This window comes from Thermobia domestica, chromosome 6, assembly GCF_964235325.1.
Source record: "Thermobia domestica chromosome 6, izTheDome1.hap1.1, whole genome shotgun sequence".
NCBI classification, from domain to species: Eukaryota; Metazoa; Arthropoda; class Insecta; order Zygentoma; family Lepismatidae; genus Thermobia; species Thermobia domestica.
The window spans coordinates 246,552,920-246,573,897 of record NC_137459.1 but is presented as its reverse complement, the minus strand read 5'-3'; the positions used below and the strand labels follow the sequence as shown (position 1 = coordinate 246,573,897).

The window sequence follows — 20,978 nt, the reverse complement described above, 5'->3', positions numbered from 1 at the left end:
TTATAGATAGGCTTTGGTAACGGGAAAATCTGTTCAGAATGCCATAGTAAGCTGAACACAGTAGTTTTAAGAAACAAATTTCTACTGAAAAGACTAAGATTACATGATGTATGTGTCATTAAAAGACTTCCGATCTTAGAAGCTATGACATCATATGTTTTCGTGATAGTCTGTTGTAAAATAGGATACTATACAATACCAAGTATTTTGATTGATGGAACAGTTTCAAACGTACTACTATACAGAGACGGATATTTTTTATGTAAATACAATATTTTTGTTTTTGCTTTATTAAGTATGCACGCAAGAGGCGTGTTGATATAGGCTTAGTAGCTTCTGTATATATTCCAGATCTGCGTCATTGCGTAACATATAGTGGGTACCATCAATGAATGATTGCACCGCTAGACTGTTGTTAAACACAGAAACACCAGGGAGTAGGTAGTGTGCCGCATATACAAGAGGTGCTAAAGATAATAACTAAACTAAATAAAATACTAGACATTGTGTCCCCTTGTAGAATACCATTACAAACAGAGATGGGAGCACTTAAACCTCCATTTTGTTTTAACCTTGTAATTCGTTTCGAATATATTCCTTTTATAAGAGAAGTGAAAATGTCACCAAATCCATATTTAGCTAAAAACTTGGAAGAGATAATTGTGATTAATTCTGTCAAAGGCCTTGGAATAATCTGTGGATAAAATTGCTACAAAAGAAGGATCGGCAGGTTCATGAAAGGAAATAAAATCTCTGAGATTTGATAAGGCCTTATAAATAGGGTTATTGTGGCCAAGACCGCATTGGAAGGACTTATCAGCTTCTCAATTTATGTTTTCATTCTGATCGTCATACTACGAGTTAATAGTTTTAGGTCCGTGCACGAGAGACCTATTGGCCTGAAATTCGTAATACTAGCTGCTGATAAATGTTCGAGGACTAAAACAGTAATGCTGAAAGACTGGCCTAAAACAAAATGTGTGCGAAATTCATTAAAAAGGTCGGTGAGAAAGGGAGCTAAAATATCCATAAATGTAACATAGAATTCTAGTGGTAGAGAATCATTGCCTGTGGATTTTGCAAGTTTGCCTAATCGTATGGACTGTTTGAAATCGTCTATTGTGAATGGACCGATAGACATTCTCGATCATCATCCGTTAAAACAGATGGAATATACTCTAGTATACCTAGGTAGAAAAATCAGTACAACAAATAGAAGGTTGATCATATAATTGTTAATAATAATCAAAAACAAGTCATGACGTTTACACCCTCATACACACAGCCATCTTTACCCTTAATTTTAGAAATCAATTTTTGTTTACCCCGTGTGCGCTCCTTGCGTATTTGGAGGATACTAGCCTACATAAAACCTAGCATACGTCGTTTATGTAGCGTTAATAAATGAGCTTTGATCTGCTGAATTTGAAGTCATACTTGACCACCGCGTTGTTATTCTATCATGTAATCTCTCAATAGACCAGTATAGTACTGATATTGCTGATGATGATCGGCGTTTCGAGTTCGGCAATATTGTTTGGTCACAGAGCAAAGAATTCGTTTAAGATGGTTTTCCCAAAACTGCATAAGAGAATCTTTGTAGCGTTGTTTCATATGAAGGAGGCCTTCCCATTCAGCATGTATCAGAGCTTCATATTCGGGCTCACGTAAAATTGACGTATTAAAGTACCAAAATGGGCTACGTTTTAGAAATTTCTGGGCTGGTGAAAAGTTTGATGGTCATGAGTACATGACCATGGTTGGTTCCCCAGAAAGCACTAACGACAAAATCTAGTGCAATCCATAGTGGATCGTGAGGACTTCTAGAAAACAGTAATAGTTTTGTTTGTTTCTCTATTAGTTCTGTTTTGGGAGATGAATTTCATTATGTTTCTAATCTTTTCGTATGAAAATGTAATCTTTTTTGCTTGGTTCATATATAAACAGTCATTTTATTATTTTTTCTTCTGCATTGCTTTACGATACGATAAAAATTAACTACAATCCTTTGCTAATTTTAGTATGTTTAATTCTGTTTGTTGAGTATGTAAAATGGTGTTTACGGGTTTTGGAACAACGTTAATTGATCTTTTACAATATATTATTTATTTCTGAACTTTAGGCTTCATGATTCAAAGTTGTATACAAAGATGAAAATGCTAATCAGGCTGTAATTAAAACAATGTAAGTGTCTTTACAGTTAATTAATGTGGAGTAATTAATTAATGTGAAGTAACTGTTATTGATTAACCTTTTTCTTGAACAATTCTTCTAAAGAGATTCCTGTTGTCACCCCGGTTACCCTATCAGACATCTCCTACGTTAAATACAAATTGTTAACATGGTTACCAGCAACATACGAAATTTAATACCATACAGTGTACTACTAATTATTCAATATACACAAACCAAATACAAACAAAAAAGGCATACTTCAATAATTATAAATGTATCAACTCAACGGTGATATGTATACACGACCCCAAAAGTGCATTACCACCTGCAATTCTCCTTTTCCTAAAATAGCAGGCAACCCAAACAGCTCGGCGGTTGGGTTGGTTGCAACTTCGAAAGGCGTTGGACTAAACCTCAATTTTGTCAGAAATATATCAGTGTGGTAAACTGCTAATAAGAGAGAAATAAAAAAATCTTTCTTATGGTAAATTCTAGTTCAAAGTTCGAAGCACTTGCTTTTGGACGTGATTTTTTGTTTCTTTTTTTTCAGGGAACAGAAACGTTCTGGCGTCTAAGAAATTATATCATATAATATTACAAATTTGCAAGTGGATGTATTTTAATTGCAATTTGTGGTAATAAAGATATAATGATTGTAAAAAGTAAGTTTAATTTCTTCATCCATCTAAAGTCTTAGGGGCTCCTTATACCTCGTCGCCCCCCCGAATATCGATATCGAAAATTTAGAATTATATATTCATGTCCATATATTTGCGATATCGAATGTTGATATATGATAATATAGATATCGACGATAGCGTTATCGACATAACACAGGCCTAGGTCCGAGAAGTGATGCTTGAAATATACTGGAATAAACAATCAAATTCTAAATAAGTTCTCCATTTCCGTATTCAGTGTCGAGGGGGAAGGGTGTGAACCCGAATAGAAATTTTAAGACAGAAAGTGTTAAGATAAAAGTAGGTTTTCCGTTTCCCCTTCAATACAAAACTATTAAGAGAAAACTATTACTGTAAATTACCTTTTACTTCTGTTTCTGATTGTTATCACAAATCAGCGACAGTACACATACTTTACACAGTATACCAATACATTCTATAACTTTTCACAACCAAGCAAGCCAGAAGATGAATTTCCTGTTATATTAAAGTGGAATGTTCAACAAAATAGTCATAATTCATTGGCCATATTTCTATCAGTACTTTCATACGGACTAAGAGCTACAAGACTAAAAGACTTCTGCATTTTCCTGAGATTTTCATTTTCTTAATATAAGTCCCCTATCCTGGGCTAATTCTGGCTACCGCGCTTTCGAGGTAATCGGTAAACGAGAGAGTAAAGTTTGTCGACTCTCAACCCTCGACAGTTTGTTGAAAGATATTTCACAGTTCATGCTATTTCTTCGTTACAAAAACACTTCTAGTTGACTCTATTCATGGTGAATTACTGAACTTAAACATTTACAATTATTGAAAAATGAATAATTATTTTTAAACATAAAAAGGCGTTACAGTTCAGTAGAATGCAGTAGTAGATGGAAGTGAATGAAAATATTGTTTGTTTGTTGAGATGTGCAAACTGATTATGAATAATAAGTGTTTCCCATTCTCTTGTCCAGAGGCGGATCTACGATGGACTTCTGGGGGCTCGGTGGTTTGTAATACTCCTACTTAGAGATACTTTTAAGAGCTCCAATCTCTGTAATGGGTTTTGGAGAAGAGTGGAAGAGAGAGTATGTGTGAATAAACACTCATTATTCACATTCTTTTCCACCCTTAGTGTTTTCTAGGACCACCAACAATGTACTGTCAATTGCACTAGCTTTGATTGTTAGTGCTTCCTGGGGCGCTAACTTTACGTTTGTCCTTCAAAGTTTTTTGCTTTTAGTGTCCAAACTATTGCAGCACTAGTGTTAAGAGTCAGTGCTCTAGGAAGTATTAACGAAGCACTAACGACTGTATTAAAGAAATCATTAGCTGTTTTGAATTTGTCGGGAATTTGTCCCAGTGAAATATTCCCCGTGTATTTATGAGAGTTTCGTAACCAGAGGTGACCAGTTTGACCTAACCTCACTCAATCTCACGCTCAAAAACTAATTTTCACATGAACTCACAAACTCATTTCAACCTCACGCTCACATCACCAGTCTGACCTCACGCTCACCTCACCAGTCTCACCAGTCTCACCTACAGCTCACTCAACCTCACGCTCACATCACCAGCCTTATCTCTTGCTCACTTCGTGATGCTGAGGTCGAGTGAGCGCAAGTTTCGAACTCGTGAGCGCCGACCTCGTGAGTTTGGACATCTTTGTGACATATAAGTGGGAAGACCTACAATAATAGTAAAGCAAAACAAAACCATTAGTGTTTCCTGGAAGCACTAAAGATGCACTAACGATTGCACCAGGTTTAATCGTTAGTGTTTCCTGGGGTCTAACGTGAAGTTGCACTCCAAAAGTTTTTTGGTTCTAACGTCCAAACTATTGCAGCACTAATGTTTCGACTCGGTATTCTAAGAAGCACTAACAAAGCACTAACGATTGCACTAAAAGAGATCATTAGCGCTTTTGAATTTGGCGGGAATTTGTCCCAATGAAAAATTCCCCATGTATTCCTTACGGGCGTTTCGTGACGTGTAATTCGCCATAGTCACACTAATTGTGAAGCACTAACGAAACTATTAGTGTTTTCTGGAAGCACTAACGATGCACTAACGATTGCACTAGGTTTAATCGTTAGTGCTTTCTGAGGGAGCTAAAGTGAAATTGCCCCCCAAAGTTTTTTGCTTCTAGCGTCCAAACTATTGAAGCACTAATGTTGGGAGTTGGTGTTCTAAGAAGCACTAACGATTGCACTAGAAGATATCATTAGCGCTTTTTAATTTGGTGGGAATTTGACCCAATAAAAAATTCCCAATGTTTTTCTTACGTGAGTTTCGTCACATACAATTTGCCATATCTAAACTAATAATGAAGCACTAACGAAACTATTAGTGTTTTCTAGAAGCACTAACGATGCACTAACGATTGCACTAGGTTTAATCATCAGTGCTTTCTGGGGGGCTAACGTGAAGTTGCCCCCCCCCAAAGTTTTTTGCTTCTAGCGTCCAAACTATTGAAGCACTAATGTTGGGAGTTGGTGTTCTCAGAAGCACTAACGAACCAGTAACGATTGCACTAGAAGAGGTCATTAGCGCTTTTGAATTTGGCGGGAATTTGAACCAATTAAAAATTTCCTATGTATTCCTTATGGGAATTTCGTGACATATAACTGGCCATAGCCACACTAATTGTGAAGCACTAACGAAACTGTTAGTGTTTTCTGGAAGCACTAACGATTGCACTAGGTTTGTCAGTGACGAAATTGAAGCACTTCGAGGTGGGGGAAAATTAGTGTGTGCTTAAAATATGCTTGTGCTAAGAAAGTATTCTTGCAAGTGTTAATTTCTCAACGCATTCCAAAAGAAACTTGTATTCACAGGAAAATACCCCTGTACAATATGGAAAAGGTTATGGTTTCTCAGTTCACAGTATTTTTCTCACAAAAGACTTGAAAAATAAGTTTTTCATAGTATACAAAGGTACTCAGGTACCCTCTGTGAGAGCATCTCCATAAAGTATGCTCATAATTGTAATTTGTGTAATCACTAAAACGCCACGTTAAATTTAAGTTACAAATATGCATAATTGCAATTATTATGAATATTTATTCAAAGTAGTTTACTTAAAGCAAAGTAGAAACTTATTAAAAATTAGGTACAAAGTTGAATAACACAAATAAGTCATTAGTAATACAAGTAGGGGAGAGTTGTATAAAACGGGGACGGCGGTTCAAACGGGGACATGGTGTTTCTACATGATTGGCGCTGCTTACAGCGGCAAGGCTATGTATTATTGTTCAAGACAACGATTACACCATTTTGGCCAGGAATAAAATCATCACTGTACAGAAATATTTTTCGATGTGTCGCAGTTCTATTATTTGACTTATTCCCTGATTACATGTAGAAATAAAATTGGTAAATACACTAATGTATTCATTAGATTTAAGCTAGTGTTTACACATTTCACTTATTTGGTTATATAACCTATGAGCATAGAGAAGTCATGTTTTTCCATGTATGTCACATTCTGCCAAAACGGAGACATAGAAGGTAGTACAAATTGGGGACGCCCCCATTTTAGACGACATGTAACATCATTACAATTTATTTGTAGTTCGCGTATTACAGTCCAGCACATACTAACACTAGAAGAAAGTCTTTTTGCCTGACACTAACAGATTTACGTTCTCTTGCGTTCGAGTTAACTGAAGCGAACCGTATTTCCCAGTCGTTTAACAGGGACAAGAAGAATGCTGGAAAACACTGGTTTACGGTTTTCTCTGAGGCACCCTAACCTTTCTTTGCGTGAGACTGTCAAAGTTTTTGATCTATTGGAGTCTTTTTATGAACAATATCATTTCACTCCGAATTATATTTATAATGTTAACGAGACAGTCATCAGGATGATACCCAATAAGCCGTCTAAAGTGCTTGCGCTCTTTGTAAAAAAAAAAAAAAAAAAAAAAAAAAAAAAAAAAGTAGGTGCTTTGATATCATCTGAAAAAGGGGTTTTAGTGACTACAAAAATATGTATAAACGCGACTGGTAATTCTGTGCCTGCCATGTTTGTTTTTTCCAGGAAAAGGGAAAATCATATGTTGATGGATGATGCTCACTTGGTTTATTTGTTGTGTATCACGAGAGTGGCTGGATAAATAAGGAAAATTTTTGATTTGGTTTAATAAATATTTAGAGTTCGCATGCTACTTCTATTAGTCGGTCACAATTAACATGTCAAGAGCTTATAACTGATCAAATCTAGCAAAGAAGAGGAATGTAATTTTGTTCTGCTTTCCACTACACATCCCATAGATTACAACCTTTGGATGTTAGTTTCATGGCACCTCTAAGTAACTACTATTCTGGAGAAGTAAGGAAATGGTTGATAAATCATCCTGGCCGAAAAGTAACCATTTAATGTTATCAAGTCGGGAAAACTCTTCAATGTAGCTTTTGTAAAGCAACTTCAGTGCAAACGGCAGTAAATTGCTTTAGGAAAACTGGAATATACTCCTTAAACAGAGATGCATTTACTGATCACTTATTCACTCTGAGAAGTCCGAAAGACCATGCGGATCGACAACAACTGCTGAGCTTTCTCAACTTTCTACCTCTGAGCCCATTTGTTTCCTGCCACCAGCTGCAGAACTATCCCAATACTCCACGTATGCGGCTGCCACTTCTCCGACATAAAAATGTTAAACCTTCTCAACCTTCAATATCTGGAATTAATTGGGATCCGGTGGAAAGTTTTTCAAGTTTTTGCATTTCATCAAAATTGCTCATACCTTCATCTAAGGAGCTGAACAGAGTTAAGAAACATAAAAATAATAAAAGAAGGGGTAAGACAGTAGTTCTCACTTCCTCACCGTACAAAGTTGAATTAGAAGCAGAAGAAAAACGAAAAGAAGAAAATAAGAAAGATCTACAGAAAGTTTGCTAAATAAGGCTAATCCTAGGATCTAATAGTAAAGAACGAAAAGGGAACAAGCGTATTGGAATGAAAATTGAGATCTTGTCTGATAAGGATTATACTCTTAGAGGTCCGAAATCAAAGAAAATTAAACTCAAGACGAAAGCAATACTATCGTCATCGTCGGAAGAGGAAGATAATTCTGATGTGGCTTGTGTTTTTTGTAACGGACTCTATAGTCATTCAAAAGCAAAAGAAGGATGGATTAAGTGTTCTGGCTGCAATGGGTGGGCACACGATGTCTGTCCTAACGTGGATGAAAAGGATGATATATCTGTTTGTGACTTTTGTAGCACGTAAAGTTTAAATTGTTGCTTACTAGACAAAAGTATTTTATTTCTAATTAGTTTTATTTAGTACGAAAATCTCATTTTTATTTCTTTTTTGACTAATTATAAACAAGATATTTGTAAACTAGATATGTGTAGAAGATATAAACAAGATGTAAAAAGTTTTAAGCAAGATATTTGTAAGTTTTGAAAGTATTTGGTAAGTTTTTAAAGGCAACCCCATTTTACCCGACTAGTAGTATAAAACGGGGACTTTCACCCTTTTTCAGTTTCCCTTATTTCTGTTAAACGTTCTTATGATACAAAAAGGCCTGTTTCATGGTAGCCAACATTCCACTGAATCTTTTGATTTACATCTAGCAATTTTATCATTGATAGTTTTGGTTTTATGTACTAAAATATATAAGGGTCCCCATTTTGTACAACTTTCCGCTATACATTTTCTATAACTCGTAATCTGCAACCTTAAAACAAATCTGAAATCGTGTTTATTTCCTGTTGGCCTCCAGAACTTTTTCGTGATAAATCATCCGCAGCGGAATGGTGTCCATCCTTCTGCCAAGAAATAACTAGCTCGTCTACTTTGAGCTTGTCTAGCGGTGGGCCATTACATTGATGAACAACAAGTTGGACAACGTTTGAGCACTTAGTCTATTTCTAATATCAGTCATCTGTAAATTCATAAGGAGAAATCCCCGTTCGCACTCTGTCGTGAAAATTGATAATACTTCTACCCGATTCTGCAACTCCTCATCGACAATCTGCTTGTTAGGCTTGTCTGATAACGATTTTTCTCGGTCAGTTTTGAAATACTCAGCAAGAAGTATCGTCTCTCTATCACCACACAACATCTTTTCCATATCGACTATGTCAGTTGGCAATGTCAACTCATGGAGAACAGAACTTCATCTACCACACCTTCGATAGGGAATCTTGTGCATAAATTATCAATTAAAGCCTGATAAACTGATGATTTCTTATTTGTTTATAAATTTAATTTTTGTAATTACACATGAAGGATTGAAGCCATTACCAAGTTTCCTTCCCCCTCTAGAAAGCGAAAGGGAACGAGGTTCCTGGAAACTGTTCAGAGGTGAATGGGAATTATAACACTGCTGTTTGCCATGGGCCAAATTACGATGAATTTCAATTAAATTATCATAGTATAATTATTTTCTTGATAAATTATCGATACTTTTCAGTGGAAAAAGGATGAAATTTGAAAGTCCCAAATCAAGGTAAGTAGACCAACGTAAAGGGGGAAAAAAGGAGTAAGATTTTCCATAAAGAAGTAAATAATTATGCGTATAATCCAAACTTAAAATTTCCGTGTAATTAAGCTTACAGTACAAATTTTATGTCTATTTTTCTCACAACTTTGTGCGTTGATTCCCCTGTACTGTAAGCGCTCCATATAATAAACATAAGCTTCAGTAATTATTATAGTAGAAAGCAATGGATACATGAAGCAAACCACTGTATTTTTTGTTTCTGATTTTTTGTCTTAACTAATATCGATCGTTTTCGATCATTTTTACAAACCAACTCACTACCAATTTTCCATATATAGAAAGTGCCCCCTCCATAAAGGAAAGTTTTAAAAAAAATGCTAGGTCACATTCTGATTATTTTCAATAAAGAGTTAATACACTCTCCGTAAGTTTAACGGCGTGCGAGATACTATTTTTTTTCGCAAAAATTCGGATCCTCACTACCTCCTTAGGATATTATGCATTATAATGAAAGCAATATAACACCCCACTTTGGATTAAGGCCTAACTATATACCAAATGTTATTTCATTTGACTTTGCAATTTTACCGTGATGATCAGTATTTTTTCCAGTAGTTAGCTCCTCTAAAAACTCTCTCGAAACCACAGGTCTCGAAAGCCAAGTAGTAGTATAAGCCCTATTGCTATTATTACAATTACAAATATCAATATCCAAAAGTGCCTGAAGTTCTTTTTTCACTTGGTTAGATATACTCACCTCAGGTAAGTAGACAGAAACAAATGAAAAAGGAAGGGAAATGAAGGTCTTGAAAGTAAAACAAAGACAAATTTACCAGTCTTCAGAAGATACTGTCTACAATGCAGTAAGCAGAGTGGGTTGATAGATCATACTGAGTTGGTGGGTGGCAGTGGGTCATGATGGGTGGTGGGTCGCAGAGGGTCACGGTGGGTGGTGGGTCACAGTGGATCACATGCTGTTGACCTACGACCCACTCAGAAAACTTGACCCACTGACCCACCGAGCCACTCCATCTCTGCTTCCATCCACCCGGAAGAAGGTGAAACGAGACCACCACATAGCCTCATATTGCCACCATTCAACTTGAAATATCTTGAATCCTACGACTTCAACTTTCGACATAAGAGTAAGTTTTTACTCATAGTCTTATAGAAATCATAATACACTGGCGGTTTCCACACATCTACTCGTATCAATCCTCGAATCATTACCATCTGGACATTTTTGTATGGTCCCAAAATTAAATAAACCTCTTCGTTATAACACATGCACTCATTAACATTCATTTCATCAAAGGTAAGCACTGAAAATTTCTCCACACTCTTTAAGCATTGCCCTTGGTACCTCAAAATTTTCAAAACTGGGGTAAGAATACGAGGAGAAAACTCTAATTTTTCTATACAACATCGAAGTGTCGGCACATTGGGTACAGAGATTCGAACTTGTAACCGCAGATGATTGTATAATTTATCACTGAGGTGTGTTGTGTTAGTGCACGAATGATATCTTAATCAGTCCATATTAGTTTTTCCTTGCCATTTATTAGCATATTTACTTGGTCCGGTATAAAACTTTTTCGTAATATATCCACCACCCGATTATTAACCACTCTATTGAAACGATCACAATATGATATTTTAGAAATTACTTTTTAATTATATTTGCTTTCCAATTCTTTTAATTTAATATGTAAATTTATTATTTTAGTTTTGTACATACTGAGTTCAGTTTTTCGTTGGGTCGCGGTGGCTCAGTGGTAGAGCGTTCACCTCTGGTTCATGGCGTTCTTGGTTCGATCCCAGCTCGCGCCAAGTGAACTTTGTGGTGGACAAACACCGTATGCGAGGGTTTTCTCGGGGTTCTCCCACTTTCTTCATTTCATCGTTTTATTTTTTTCTCATCATCACCGTCTCCTTTAGTCTACCCGGCATAATCATGGGACGTAAAATTTAACAAACAAAGATAACATAAACAAAGAGTTATTTTTTGTTCCGGTCACAATAGTTATTTCACCTGACTGCACCCCAATGTCTGATTTGTTTCTTCTTTAAACATCTAGCTTACGTACACTTAATTCTTTAATTATTTACAGGAACACTGTTCCGTATGACACTGGTAAGTTCAGTGACAATGGCTCTTTTTTGCCACTCGGCTACATCCCTTTCTTGGCCCATGGTTCGAGCTGTAATGAAACAATACTGCATCAGCACACGTTTTAACAGCCGCAAATCACCACAAATAACATACATTAGTGGTACCTACAAACATATTGCTATGCCAGGCTACTTTACAGAAATGTTCTAGAATGCTCACACTTCATATGCATACTATTTTGTCCGGGGTGTTTATAGTGACCCACCTTCATACGATTCAATTGCTTTCCAAAACTTGTAAATATCATGATTGAAGTTTCGACTTTTTTATACATTCTTGCTACTATAAACCTGAAAAACAGTATATAAAACAAATTAAAACTGCACACAAGTCACACTTTCTTGTCAATATCAAGTAACATATTTTGTTCACATACTTAAACATCTTTATAATTGAAACTAGCCTTTGGCACTGTGTACGTTTAAAAAAAAAAAAGTTACTCACTACTTTGACCTTTTCCAAGTCTGTACTTGGTTCTTTCCGTACTACCTTACTATTAACGATTTTTACCAGCTAATTTTGGCAGTTTGGAAGCTGGTTTGTGTGTTTAGAAATTCATTTAAACCTAATTTGTTAAATGAAGTTTAATCAAAAGTTCTTTCCTTACCTAGTTAGTTCTATTTAATATTGTTAACTACCTACATAAAATTAATTATTTTTTTTTAATTTTCATGTTATTTTTTATTTTTCTTAGCTGCCAGATATCCAGTTCAAGTGAAAATTATTCAAGCCGACTTCAGTAAAGGTCAAACCGTATACGAAAATATAAAGAAGGAACTAAAAGATATTGAAGTAGGAATCTTGGGTAAGAACATTAACACAAATCATGATTCAAAAGTACAGCATCATAGATTATTGCTTCTTTTGAATAAGAGTCATATACAGAAACAACTCCTCTAACATTTTTGAGTTTCAAATAAGGAAAAGTAATGAAAACTGAAGTGTGCATAGAAAGATTGTATGGTTACATTTTCTAAGCTTTATAGGAGAGCTGTTTCAATTGCGAACATGACATGTTCTTCAGTATCAATCTTTCTTTCTTGTTTTTTTTTAAAATGGTAATATCACACTTTGCTATGTAATGAAAGCGAAATGTAAACTTACGTTCTCATATCTACACTCACCAGCCAAAGCATTATGATCACCCACTACTTTTTGAACGAAGTCGTTGGGCTGACGTAAGAAGCATGGAGCACAGTAGAACCGCTCGCCAGACGATGGCAGGAATCTCACCTGACCAATTAGTGTGATTCTTGTGCGTAGAATTTGAAGGGTCGACGATATATCAGAGGGTTTGATAGGGGCCAGATTGTGGTGGCTATACTGCTAGGAGCGAGCATCTCAGAAACAGTGCGACTTGACAAGTGTTCTCGAGCTGCCGTACCTAGTGTCTTCCGAAGGTGGAAAAAGGACACTGAAATCAGCATCAAACCACAAGACGAGGGGCGGTCACACATCGTTAAAGATTTTGGACGTTGTATATATTAGTAATTATAACAGAATAGGGCACATATTGTGGCCCAATTAACAGTAAACTTTAACATACTTTAATAGTGGAGTGTGTGTGAGCACACAGTTCACCGTACACTATTAGGTATGAGCCTTCGCAGCCAACATCCGACACTGCATCGTCGATTTCGATTGGAATGAGTACATCCCCATCGTCACCGAGCAATGGAATAATGTTGTACGGTCCGATGAAACACGATACATCACACCGATGACCGGGTCAGAATCCGTCGTCTTCTAATAGCTGCTCGAGACGTAGATAGTAGGGTGACCACAGGTCGCTGGTGGCTCCATTGTGATTTGAGGGACCTTCACATGGTCATCCATGGCCCCGGTAGTGCGTGTGGAGAAATCCACGACAGCTCCTAGCTATCGGTGAGTCATTGCTAACAATGTACACCCATTCATGTTGACCAGATGTGCAGGTGGAAATGGCATCTTTCAGCAGGACAACGCTCCTTGTCACATTGTCGCAAGGCCAACGTTTTGCTGCAGTGGTTCCAAGAGCACAACATTGAATTTTAATTTCTGCAATGGCCCCCAAACTTACGGTAATCAAATTGAACACCTCTGAGATGTCATAGAACATCGGATCCTAGCTCATCGAACCCTATGGAGAATTTACGGGAATAAGGTCTGTCAAGGTCTCATTGTTTCCATGTCAAATTTCATTGCTGCTGTCTTGTGAGCCAAAGGTGGATATGGCAGCAATTAGGTAGGAGGTCATAATATTTTGGCTGACCAGTGTATATGATATTATTATTTCACAATTCAAAATATAGGATTTACCTGATATAATACATAATATTGATCAGATTTCAATGATGGTAGAAATGTTAGTCATTATATTCTTAGTGTGCTATTAAATAGTAGTGAAACTAAATATTAAAAAAAAAAGTCAGATATTTAAGAAAAAACCTGAGCAAGACATAATTGATACATGCTTTAGTAAAACGATTTAGATGCTAAGTTTAAAAGGAATAAACAAATGTGAAATTGAATAAATATTAGTATATTATGTTATTATTTGTGAATGATGATTGATACTTTTAGACCCCTTACGTGTATTTAATTACCATCTTTTTCTTTTTTCAGTTTTTCTAAGAGTACACATTTTAGACGTTACTCTTACCAATGATGCTAATTATGTGAAAGAGAACACTCATTTCACTACATTATATCTCTATTTTATATTGCTAACATTTTTAATGGACAAATTAATCTAAATTTTATACAAACAAAAAGGAAAAGAGGAAACAAACCCAAATGTTGCAGACAAATGGTGTCTTCAGCGAAAAGGGAACCAAGTCCACTTTTGATCATTTTGGACATATTTCATCTTTAAGACTTATATCTGATGCTACTTTCGGAGCTTAAAACATTCATATACCGATATTGTAAATAAATCTTGCAATGTAACAAATATAGTGTTAACTTTTCCGTATACTTAAGCATACCGTATAATTTTTTTCTCTTTTTCTCACAAATGTGTTAATTAGTCTTAATTCTCTTGTACTACAAGTGCCCCAAATAGCTCAAGGTAAGAGTTTGAAATGATTACATTTAACGCTCTGCGTAATGCACTGCACTGCAAGTTCCTAGCAGCAAATTCAGAGACCAGAGTATGTGACTCCACTATGGACATCCAGAATAGCTGTGACATAACAAGGCACAGAGAAGATGAGACCCTGGATATCATAGTCTGGTATCCCAAGCCATATTGCCAAAGCTGATCACCGGTACCTAGGGGAGTTCTTGTATGCGAGGCGTTGTGCAATATTGGACCAAGTGTTTTCAATCGTTCACGGATAGATGAATGCGCCGGCCAAGGACGCAGTGAAACATCCATCCTGGAAATGTAAGACATGAAATATCACACGCGCCCAGACTAATTTAATGCAGGAACTGCAGTAAAGAGCCACAACCGAGTCCAACATCATATCAATGTTTTGTTGTCTGATCAAAGACCCACCAAGACGCAAAGGAACACGAGATCCAATGGCAAACCAAAGCACAACACATGTTTCTGGACCAGTGTGACGAAGAAGATTGCAGGTGTCACTCAACCAGCTATCATGGTATTCGTATGTAACCTTCATGAAGCTGCAGACAAGCGGAATTTGTCCAAGAGGAGGATGTCGTGCCATTCGACTCTCGATGCGTGATGTTCGCAGTTCTATTATAGTTGCACACGCCTATGATGTGTCAAGTTTAAGCGAGTTGCAGCAATGGGAACCGTGCAAATATGCCATCCCCAGACAACGTGAAACTGTTTATGAAGACACTTGTTGATAATAAACAATCCAGAACTTCGTTCGCTACTTTCAGGACGTGGCTGATTAATCCATTATAGCCATGTCCTTTCTGCCATACAAGAAATCTGCCCTTTTGATCCGTGATATGATGTGCCGTTTGAGATTGACAAAATGTAATTTAAGTATTACCTATCTTATACTTGTTATATTGAGATTTTAGTCATCATCCATCTCTTCAGTGACTAGTAAGATTTAGTTCATAAGTTGTAATGTAACGCTTCATCATTATTAATGTTCTAATATATCCATCAATAATTTTGTAGATATCGTATAATTCTGAACCCAAGACAACTCCAAATCCACGAGACTGCCCATTTTTTAAAACAATGGATAAAAGAATACATCTACAGCATATAAGGTACTGTCGGCAAATAAGGCCCGGAAGGAAATATGACCCTGCGAAATTTTGTAAGTTAGAAACACTGTAAGTGAAATCTGGCAACATCAAAAGTAGTGATTACTTACACAATGATTACTTGAGAGAGCTCGTCTTCCTGTGCATGGTTAGACGGAATGCTTGCAGTATAGAAGCATCGACAAGCCAGTTTCCATGTGCTGATATAATTTACGGAGGCAAAATAAGTTCATTTTTTTCTGTGTAGAATAAAGCTTACGCGAAATATCTCGTATATTTGTGATGACTATAGTGTTTAGTATTTGGGATAATAGTAACTTCGTTTAAGTCCGAAGCGTATTTGTAAATAATGATACATAAAATAATGTGTACATGGTCGTTAATAAGGCCCATCGAAACTCTATTGGCCCTGATTACCCTAATAAAAGTGTGTGCGTTGTTAAATACTGAGAAACTGGCAATTTGAATGTTTGTCAGTTTGTTATTCTTTTTTGGCCGGTGCAATCTGTCGTTTTTGGGCCTAGCTGTTAACTATGGGGGTTCCCAGGTTCGAGTTCTGCATTGGCCCTTTTCATAATGTAAATCTCTATTTTTAATGCATGTGAATGGCTCATACCTTTGGCCTCATTATGCACACATTCGTATGTGTGTATTCATTCATACCCTAAAGTATCGTTCGCGAGTCGGAGTCGGGGGAATGAGCCCAAAAGCTCAAGTTTTTGGGATAAGCTTTGTATATTCTAAGCAAATTTCCGTGCAGTTCTAAGCGTTAGAGGTCACGTGCATCACTTGTAAGTGTACTATCAATGAGTTAGAGCAACTGGATAATTTTATTTCGATCCCAGTTCTCCATATTGTTACTAAATATTCTTTTATTAATAATATTTGAAGTGCCGTGAAAACGTTAGGTATTAATTTGGATCCAGTGGTCTCTCAGGTCGCAAAATTTTACTTTTCAAACAATGGGCCTTATTTACCTACCGTAGGGGTAATAAGATCATTTTGTATGTTTCTCTTTCAATACGTTTTTCATACATTTAACTCAATGTTTAAGTTAAAATAAACATAACATTAGATAGATAAAACATTGACAAATAAAATGGATATAGAATTTAAACACAAACAAACTATTTGCTAAGCAAAACAATATATTCACATAAAAAACTACATACGTGTTACAGTTTCGCCAACTAACATTTTGGCTTCATTAGACACTATGAGATATGAGAAACGTGCAGTCTTATATACACACAAGAGCTGCTTCTGATTGGCTCCTGGCAGCAGCCAATCCCCTTCAAGTATTCTAATTTGTATTTCCCTATACCGAGGCTTCCTACCTGTTGTAAATTGCACACACACATAAACAGGACGATCTTAGCACAACTAATCTAAACTAACAAATAATTGACATAAATAATTAAATAATTATATAAATATATATAAATACACATAAATAAATATATAAATAAACAGATAAACACACAATTACGCATACACTTAAAAAGACGACACACGCATACAGTATATACACATATACTATACAACCATATATATATCTATATATAAATATACCATTATATATATACATATATACATACACGTATATAGAGATAACTAATATTGACTAATAAATACATAAACACGTGTGAGACAATCAATATATATACATCAACCATAATAGATATGTGTATTCAAATCTTATATTTTAAGCTTTTTTAACAACCTATTCCACTGTTGGTCGATGATCAGTCCTGAGTTCCAGTTCATAGCTTTATTACCCTCCATTTCTATAAACCGTGCCTCCTTCCATTTCCTAACTATGCTTCTTTCTTCCTGGCCTAGAATTTTTACTTCATTCCAATTAACTGAATGTCCCGTGTCCCTTACGTGTTTGTAGACCGCATTTTTGTTCCTTTCTAGCCTAACGTCATCTTTATGTTGTCTTATACGCTCTCTTAGTCTCTTTCCAGTTTCCCCAATATAACACATATCACACTCGCAGCACTGAATTTTATAAATCACTCCTTTTTTCTCCATCATTACCCCTTGTTCTTCTTCTGTCTTCTTCCTTCTTTTTTCCCTTATTACTTCTAGAAGCCTCTTGCTCCCTTTCATGTAAGTTGAGATGTCCCCCCATATTTTTAAGCATTCTTTTAATGATTTCTGTTTCTTCTCCCAAACTTTCTATCCCCCACCACATTTTTCTTCTTTCTTCTATTCCTCCTTCAATTTGCTCTCCTTCTCGGCTTCTTTCTTCGTTTTTTTCCTTCTCCCATCTCCTTCTGTATTTTAGCCTCTTTCTATCGTATCCATTATTCTCCAGCTGCTTATGGAATGACTGTATAGTCTGTTCCGCCTTGTCTCTTTCACTGTTTTTTTGCTTAATTCTATTCTCCATGTTAATGATGAAATTCCTCTTGCTCGAGTAATCTACATCACTTCTGGCGTGGCAATAGTTTCCCGACGCGCAACTTTTTTGATACCATTCTGTGTATATCACTAATTGTTTCCTCCTTATTCTCATATCCAGGAAAACTATAACCTCTTCCTTTTCTACCTCTAGCTCCAGTTGTATGCCTTTCTCTATATCCTCAATATCTTTTACAAACTTTTCCAATTGCCGTACAGTTCCTTTCCAAGCCCCCAAGCAATCGTCAACATATCTAGCAAAAAACATTAATCTGTCACTTCCTTTCATTTTTACTTTCTTCTCCCAGTCGTTCATAGTAATTTCTGCTAGCACTGGACTCAACCTGCAACCTATGATTAGTCCTTCCTTGATCTTTACTAACTTATCACCTATAACACAATAACTGTTATTCCACTAACCAGGAGGCTGTTAGTCTTCAGGGCCTCCTTCAGTCCTTCTCCACTCCAACCATTGATCTTCCTATCCTTCATCAATTCAGTGATGACTTTAACAATGCTGTTTCTTCTTAGACTTGGAAACATAACCTTCACATCAACACTGAACATGATTGTTTTAGCTTTGCTCTGTCCTACTTCCTCCAACCTTCTTCTTAACTCAACCGAGTTTTTCACACTGCTACTGTCTTGTTGCCTCCTTAACATTTCCACAAACTTCTTTAACTCCTCCTCCAATGGTTCAAATATATTTCCCCGGCAATCTAATACTGGTCTCAGTTTTACCTCCTCCTTATGAACTTTTGGAAAACCTTTCATTACCAGTATCCTACCTTCTTTATTAAGACCTCTTTCAAAACCTGCTTTTGTTAGTGATACTAAACCTTTTTCTTTAATTTCCTCACACACAGATCTTTCACCTATCACCTCGTAAGTATCATCACAGATATCATTCCATTTTTTCTTTGTACCATTGTTTTCCCATTACCACAATGGCACCACCTTTGTCCGCTTGTTGCACACATATGTCTTTTCGCTTCTTTATATCCTTCAACACACTGTACTCGTGTTATGAAAGGTTCCCCTTTGGCTTCTTTATGCCACTTTCCACAATCAACTTAGCGTTTCTCCTTAGCATAGGTTCCAGGTTGAGTCCAGTGCTAGCAGAAATTACTATGAACGACTGGGAGAAGAAAGTAAGGATGAAAGGAAGTGAAAGATTAATGTTTTTTGCTAGATATGTTGACGATTGTTTGCGGACTTGGAAAGGAACTGTACAGCAATTGGAAAAGTTTGTAAAAGATATTGAGGATATAGAGAAAGGCATACAACTGGAGCTAGAGGTAGAAAAGGAAGAGGTTATAGTTTTCCTGGATATGAGAATAAGGAGGAAACAAGGAGTGATATACACAGAATGGTATCAAAAAAGTTGCGCGTCGGGAAACTATTGCCACGCCAGAAGTGATGTAGATTACTCGAGCAAGAGGAATTTCATCATTAACATGGAGAATAGAATTAAGCAAATAATCAGTGAAAGAGACAAGGCGGAACAGACTATACAGTCATTTCATAAGCAGCTGGAGAATAACGGATACAATAGAAAGAGGCTAAAATACAGAAGGAGATGGGAGAAGGAAAAAAAACGAAGAAAGAAGCCGAGAAGGAGAGCAAATTCAAGGAGGAATAGAAGAAAGAAGAAAAATGTGGTGGGGGATAGAAAGTTTGGGAGAAGAAACAGAAATCATTAAAAGAATGCTTAAGAAGATGGAGGGGCATCTCAACTTACAGAAAAGGGAGCAAGAGGCTTCTGGAAGTAATAAGGGAAAAAAGAAGGAAGAAGACAGAAGAAGAACAAGGGGTAATGATGGAGAAAAAAGGAGTGATTTATAAAATTCAGTGCTGCGAGTGTGATATGTGTTATATTGGGGAAACTGGAAAGAGACTAAGAGAGCGTATAAGACAACATAAAGATGACGTTAGGCTAGAAAGGAACAAAAATGCGGTCTACAAACACGTAAGGGACACGGGACATTCAGTTAATTGGAATGAAGTAAAAATTCTAGGCCAGGAAGAAAGAAGCATAGTTAGGAAATGGAAGGAGGCACGGTTTATAGAAATGGAGGGTAATAAAGCTATGAACTGGAACTCAGGACTGATCATCGACCAACAGTGGAATAGGTTGTTAAAAAAGCTTAAAATATAAGATTTGAATACACATATCTATTATGGTTGATGCATATATATTGATTGTCTCACACGTGTTTATGTATTTATTAGTCCATATTAGTTATCTCTATATACGCATGTGTATATATGTATATATATATATATATATATATATATATATATATATATATATATATATATATATAATGGTATATTTATATATAGATATATATATGTGGTTGTATAGTATATGTGTATATACTGTATGCGTGTGTCGTCTTTTTAAGCGTATGCGTAATTGTGTGTTTATCTGTTTATTTATATATTTATTTATGTGTATTTATATATATTTATATAATTATTTAATTATTTATGTCAATTATTTGTTAGTTTAGATTAGTTGTGCTAAGATCGTCCTGTTTATGTGTGTGTGCAATTTACAACAGGTAGGAAGCCTCGGTATAGGGAAATACAAATTAGAATACTTGAAGGGGATTGGCTGCTGCCAGGAGCCAATCAGAAGCAGCTCTTGTGTGTATATAAGACTGCACGTTTCTCATATCTCATAGTGTCTAATGAAGCCAAAATGTTAGTTGGCGAAACTGTAACACGTATGTAGTTTTTTATGTGTATATATTGTTTTGCTCAGCAAATAGTTAGTTTGTGTTTAAGTATATACAAACAAAGCTTCTACTTATGGAAAATATTTAAGCTTAGGAGAGGCTTATTTGCCGCAAGTACCTTACTGGGCATATTTTCAAAACTTACTATAAAACGACACTAAACATTAAATAATATTCA

General features: G+C 36.1%; 1 protein-coding gene across 1 annotated transcript in view; it reads left to right on the top strand.

Annotated features, from left to right (window-relative positions):
* Positions 1–20,978, top strand: part of LOC145688463 (inactive hydroxysteroid dehydrogenase-like protein 1) — a 233,596-nt gene that overhangs the window by 198,923 nt on the left and 13,695 nt on the right. Inside the window, exon 3 of the mRNA XM_081762725.1 lies at positions 12,163–12,273. Within this exon, the coding sequence (XP_081618851.1) occupies positions 12,163–12,273 (111 nt within the window). The remainder of the gene's footprint in view (positions 1–12,162; positions 12,274–20,978) is intronic.